General features: G+C 49.8%; 1 protein-coding gene across 2 annotated transcripts in view; it reads right to left on the reverse strand.

Moving 5' to 3' along the window:
- Positions 1–6341, reverse strand: part of LOC103186508 (rho GTPase-activating protein 20) — a 63593-nt gene extending 57252 nt beyond the window's left edge. The window contains exon 1 of one of the 2 annotated variants that reach the window (XM_007905607.2): positions 6311–6341. Coding sequence is in view for 1 of the 2 variants with exons in the window: in XM_007905605.2 (XP_007903796.2) it covers positions 4125–4220 (96 nt within the window). In the remaining variant the exon portion in view is untranslated. Of the gene's footprint in view, positions 1–4124; positions 4282–6310 lie in introns of those variants that run through there. The other variant, XM_007905605.2, reaches the window with a different exon arrangement.
- Between the last annotated feature and the right edge of the window lie 240 nt (positions 6342–6581).

Raw genomic sequence — 6581 nt, forward strand, 5'->3', positions numbered from 1 at the left:
GTCAATAAACCTGGCCTCCCAAATAAAATTGTTTCAGGGCTGTTTGTGGGACATTGCTGTATGCAAATGGGCAGCTGCATCCAAAATACAGTCACTGCCCTTCACAGTAAAACCCTGTGAAGGGCTTTGAGACGTCCTCCCAAAGGAAGGAGCTACACCAAATGCACGGATTATTACGATTAACAATATACAGGTTCCAAGTTTGTCTTTTAATTTTTCTAACCAAGTTCAGCATCATTTTGGCTTGTCCTGGAGAGCATTGAACCTTAGCCACCAATAGCCTCTAAAGAAACACTCGCCGTCTTTTCCATCCTCTGGAAATGGAACTGTTCCATTGGTGCAACATAAATAATTCAAACTTATTACAGTGGGTACGCTTGCTTTGCTTGCTTATGTCAAGGTACTTGAGACATGGTTAAAGATGGTGATTTCTCCACTCCTGACGCACAGCGTTTGCTAAAAACACTGGTCAGCTTCACTCATGACCCCCAATAACTCAGCTGAAATCCAAGTATGATCCCTCCAGCGGTCACCTCGCAAAACGAATGCCTTTATACAGTGCCTTTTGTACAGTGCCATTACACAGTGAAAATGTATTCCAGAATAAGTATTTTACATTCAATGCTATCAGCCATTAAATGAAATGATCTGCAGCGTGTTATTTTCATCACAAAATGACTATTACATTACTTGCTGCTGAATCTGTCAGCTTCAGACAGCAATTGCTTTTTAAGTCATCTTCAAAGCGTAAGACGGCTTTTCACACAATTAATCACTAGACTTTTTTTTGCCTGAAATCTCTCAGTTAGTTAAAAAGCCCTGGTACGTTGCCATTAGTAGTTTCCCCGTGTATTGCAGCCAACAGTAACAAGAAGTGTGACGTCTCATGCTCAGTTTTCCAAACTAGTCAATGACTGTTATCACAGTGTAAAAAAAAAATCCTGTGTAGATTAACTTGGAAAATAAGGAGGAGTTCTCAGTCTCCTCATTTTTTGTTGCCTGTGGAACATGGTCCAATGGTTCAGTTGAGGTGCAGTCAATGCCTAAATACTACAGTCTGTGTTGGTTTCCTTCTCAGGTGGCGGGAGTGAAGCTACAATTCTCCTCAGTACCACTAGGCTAGGGAAGGGGTTTTAACCCCACCTTCGGCACTGTAAGAAATGTGTGTGTATATACTGTGGACGTCAGGTGAGCTCAGGATTGAGTTCAGCTGTGATGACCTCACCCTCTGGACTTACACATTAAGAATGGTTACATGGCCAAAGGATTGGAGGACAGTTAGAGGCCATAGAACTGCAACAGGTGAGAAGAGCAGACACGTGGGCAGAGGTGAAATAATATCATTAAATAATCAGCATATGTGCATTTAATATAGGCCCTTTCATATTAGGAGGACGACTCAAATAGTTTTGCAGGATTTTATTATGTAGTAAAAGTGTAAAACGCAGCAGCTGATCGCACAGCGATATCCCACATCCGATCTGCATAATATGGAGGAGTAAATTTGTGATGCTTCATAACAAAATGGGTAATTATGAAATGATGCAAATTTATCCCCATAGGTACGCCTACCATTTGGAATCGGGAGCTAAGCTTTAGTTTGGGTGATCTGGTTGCATGGCCCCATGTGGTGCCCGCTGTCGTGATTAAGAGGGTTAAACTGGACCTTCACCAAATAAACTGCTTTGGGACATGTATTGTGAGTGCCGGCACATAGCTCCCCACATTGCTGCAACCTCACCCACATTTGGGAGGGGAGGGTTAGGGTTCTCTGCAGCAAGAGAGACAAGCAGTGGGTGAGTTCACCGCAGTCATTCTCATGCACATGTTGATAGGTGGTTCAGATTAACATCAGTGGAGCTGGGTATGTCCCCAATGCCTCAGTCACAGTGAGTATGCCCGAAGGGGAAAAATAAAAAGCACCATTAAACAAGAATATTCACACCGATTTCTTATTTTATATCTAAAAAAAATGTTACAAAGAAGCACAGTATACATATCCATGGGGGGGGTTAACCAGACGTCCAAATATTTTTCCTCCTTGATTTGGCAGTTGAGGTGCGATTGTGTTGATGTGAAGAACTTTAAATTCTTCAAATGAATTGTGATTTCCTGAGAGAAACTTGGCTCTCAAAGAATTATTTGTTCAGGATAATGATTCTGGAAACCACTCATGGTTTGAGTGTTGACGATTTAATCCAATTGGAGATGCAGCAATGATAAACATACCAGCAATGTATCACTCACATTGTCCAGTCTCCACCGTGTCTCTGACGAGACACTTTAAAATTCCCCAGATCAAGCGCTTCTATCTCTCTCCCTCTACCTACCCTGAAGCTTCAAGCTATCAGCTCGCTGCTTTCATCAGCCGTCCTGTTGACAAGCTGCGTATTGTTTTATGCAGAAAGTGATCCACAATTCTAAAAAAATGTTTACTGAGATTGGTGTCAAGTAAACATAATTTGCAACTATTTCTCAGTTAAGTATAAAACTGCAGTATATTAGTACACATTACCTGTGTCCACACACACACACAACCACAGTGTGCATATCTGCACTATACACCCACAACTGTATATATTTACTACGTGTACACACAGTCACACAACCACACAAAAGCAACGTACAGGTATGTAGTCAAATGTATACAACCACATGCTCAGAGAGGTTAAGTATGTACAGGAAGAAATTCCATCTGGGACTAAATTTACTCTGTGTAGCATTTCAGAGCACTCAGAATTTAGCAGTTGTTGAAGTCGATCTTAACTTTGAAATTGTTTTTCTGTAGTTTCCAAAAAGAATTTTCAGAAGACCTAAATAATATTTTAGTTTAAAAATAAGCCTTGTCTTTTAAAAAAAGAAAAGGTTTCACATCACCAAAGGCAAACGAGACTGTAAATTGAACAGAAATGTCAAATCGATTAATTCTGAAGCATCTTCCAAACTGTAGTAGACACAATTTCAAATGTGAAATTTTAAACACAGGTCCGGGCCACTTGTGTATTAGATCAGTCAACTCCTAAAGGGGAAACCCTATGTTAGGGTTCAGACTAATAGAAATATTTCCCTGGGTTAGGTTCAGGATTTACACAACAACCTGTATCGGGGTTAACACAACCCAAAGCCTTGTTTTCAGGTCAACACAACCTCTGAATCCCTTATACCACTAAACACAAGTGCCCTGTCTCCATTTCCAACCAAACTCGATGAATAGAACGTGTTCGACCCTCTAAACCCCGAACAGCCATTCGCCCACAAAATACACAGTCCATCTACTTTACGGTATATCCTGCGAAGCGCGTTGAGATGTCTGAGCGGCGTGATATGGCGCTGTATCAAATACAAGGATTATTATTATTATTAACAGCGAACTTGGATCAAAGTCGCTGGGGTTTGAGGAAAGGGACTTAGATAAATGGCAACAGTTACAAATCACAAGCCTGTGAGTGAGGAGTGAGAGAGAGAGGAGAGAGAGAGAGAGAGAGAGTGAGTGAGAGGAGAGTGAGAGGAGTGAGAGAGTGAGTGAGAGTGAGTAAGAGCGAAAGGAGTGAGTGAGAGGAGAGAGTGAGTGAGAGGAGAGAATGAGTGAGGAGTGAGTGAGTGGAGTGAGAGGAGAGACTGAGAGTGAGAGGAGTGAGAGAGTGAGAGGAGTGAGAGGAGAGAGTGAGAGGAGTGAGAGAGAGTGAGAGAGAGTGAGTGAGAGTGAGAGGAGTGAGTGAGAATGAGAGAGAGTGAGAGGAGAGAGTGAGTGGAGTGAGAGGAGAGAGTGAGAGTGAGAGGAGTGAGAGAGTGAGAGGAGAGAGTGAGGAGAGAGTGAGAGTGAGAGGAGTGAGAGGAGAGAGTGAGTGAGAGAGTGAGAGAGTGAGAGGAGTGAGTGAGAGTGAGGAGTGAGTGAGAATGAGAGAGAGTGAGAGGAGAGAGTGAGTGAGAGAGAGAGAGAGGAGAGTGAGAGGAGAGAGTGAGTGAGAATGAGAGGAGTGAGTGAGAGGAGAGGAGTGAGAGGAGAGGAGTGAGTGGGAATGAGAGGAGTGAGTGAGAGGAGAGAGTGAGTGAGAGAGTGAGAGTCGGAATCTCTCTCGAACAGTTCGCACCAAAGACGAAGCCACCGGTTGGTTCCCCGTTACCTTCTCTCCCGGTGTGTCCCCGCGGGCGGGGGGTCGGGGCTCCCCGGTCAGGGAGGCGGAGCGGCTCTGCCCGACACTGTCCTGTTGCGGCGACATAGCCTTTACGAAAGAGAGCGTCTAAATGCCCCCTTTTCCCCCTCGACAGCCCGGGCCGGGCCGGGCCAGGCCGGGGGGCGCTCAGCTCAGCTCAGCACAGCTCAGCACAGCCCCGGGAGCCCCGGCGGAGGCACTGCACAGAGCTCAGCGCTGTGACTGAGGGAGAGGTTCATTGGGTTCAGGTGGGGGTGTGTGTGTAGGGTCTGTGTGGGTGTGTGTAGGTGTGTGTGTAGGGTCTGTGTGTGTGTAGGTGTGGGTGTGTGTAGGTGTGAGTGTGTGTAGGTGTGGGTGTGTGTAGGTGTGGGTGTGTGTGTGTGTGTGTAGGTATGTGTGTGTGTGTAGGTGTGTGTGTGTGTGTAGGTGTGTGTGTGTAGGTGTGAGTGTGTGTAGGTGTGAGTGTGTGTGTGTGTGTGTAGGTGTGTGAGTGTGTGTAGGTGTGTGTGGGTGTGTGTAGGTGTGTGTGAGTGTGTGGATGTGTGTGTAGGTGTGTGTGAGTGTGTGTAGGTGTGTGTGAGTGTGAAGGTGTGTTTGAGTGTGTGTGAGTGTGTGTAGGTGTGTGTGAGTGTGTGTAGGTGTGAGTGTGTGTGTGTAGGTGTGTGTGGATGTGTGTAGGTGTGAGTGTGTGTAGGTGTGTGTGAGTGTGTGTAGGTGTGTGTGAGTGTGTGTAGGTGTGTGTGTGAGTGTGTGTAGGTGTGAGTGTGTGTGAGGGGAGGGTTTCACACACACGCTGCAGGTGTTCAGGCTGACACTCAGCACACGCTCAGCGCTCACATCAGCTGTGCTCCCGGACTCTCCCTCTCGCTCTCTCCCCACCACCAAACCGGGCTATTAAATAACCTTTACTGAAGGCAGCGGCGTCATTGCTTTGCCCTGAACACCATCTCACCCCTCCCGGCTTCACTGTACCCCTAAAGCCCTGGGTCCTAAAGCCCTGGGTCCTAAAGCCCTGGGTCCTAAACCCCCCCCCCCCCCCCCCCCCCAGCTCAGCTCAGCTCAGCCACACAACCCTTTGGGGGGAGAGAGAGAGAGGTCAACCACAAATCCGTGCCGTTTGGCTGCGATTGGTCTCTGTTTAAACCTAAACCCTCTACCTCTCAGCACTTACTAACCTGGTTACACAGTGCAAGGATCGCACTCCCCTCCCCCCCCCCCTCCCTCTCCCCCCCCCCCCTCCCCCCCCTCCCCTCTCCCCCCCCCACTCTCCCTCTCCCCCCACCCTCCCCTCTCCCCTCCATCCCTCCCCCCCCCCACTCTCCCTCCCCTCCATCCTCCCCCCCCACTCTCCCTCTCCCCTCCATCCCTCCCCCCCCCCTCTCCCTCTCCCCTCCATCCCTCCCCCCCCACTCTCCCTCTCCCCTCCATCCCTCCCCCCCCCCCACTCTCCCTCTCCCCTCCATCCCTCCCCCCCCCCCTCTCCCTCTCCCCTCCATCCCTCCCCCCCCCACTCTCCCTCTCCCCTCCATCCCTCCCCCCCCCTCTCCCCCCCCCCCCCCCCCCACTCTCCCTCTCCCCTCCATCCCTCTCCCCCCCCCCCCCCCCCACTCTCCCTCTCCCCTCCATCCCTCTCCTTCCCCCCCCCCCCCACTCTCCCTCTCCCCTCCATCCCTCCCCCCCCCCCCACTCTCCCTCTCCCCTCCATCCCTCTCCCCCCCCTCCCCCCCACTCTCCCTCTCCCCTCCATCCCTCTCCGCAAACCCACCCTTTCGCGACGATCCAGTTCGGTTTGAAAAATAAGGAATAAACTTTTGCATTTGAATAGCACAACACCCACCACCCACCCACCCGCCCACCCGCCCACCCACCTGCCTACCTACGTGGGTGCAACACAAAATCCTCCCGCAGTGCTGCCCTCCCCGACAGGATCCCGAGTCACCGCCGAACCTCTTGCAAAGCGGAGTCGCTGCTGCGGTAAACGAAATGGCTCTGTCCTTCTCAGCAACAGCACCGGGACCCGAGCAACGGGGCTCCCACACTGCGTGAGTGAGTGAGTGTGAGAGTGAGTGAGTGAGTGTGTGTGTGTGTGTGGGGTTACATTTGGATCTCATCTCGCAATCAGTTCACGATCTTCCAAACAAAAATCCCTCTCCTACCTGTCACACCAACTACCAGTGCAACCCCGTGGGCTGTTGGCAAATCAATCTCCGCAGTGGTGGTGGTGTGGTGGGGGAGTGGGGGTGGGGGGGGGGGTCTCAGTGGGGGGAGACCTCACGGGTGCATCTCATTTCGCCGGGACTCCATCCGGGCAGAATATCGGCTGCAGTCACTGACCCCTCTTCTTGCTCGAAAAGCTATACCCGGAACAGAGTGAGGTTTGCCCCCAACTCACTACCTGCTTTGCACAAGCACTGACTGGAGCTGATG

Source organism: Callorhinchus milii, unplaced genomic scaffold, assembly GCF_018977255.1.
Source record: "Callorhinchus milii isolate IMCB2004 unplaced genomic scaffold, IMCB_Cmil_1.0 Scaffold4, whole genome shotgun sequence".
Lineage (NCBI taxonomy): Eukaryota > Metazoa > Chordata > Chondrichthyes > Chimaeriformes > Callorhinchidae > Callorhinchus > Callorhinchus milii.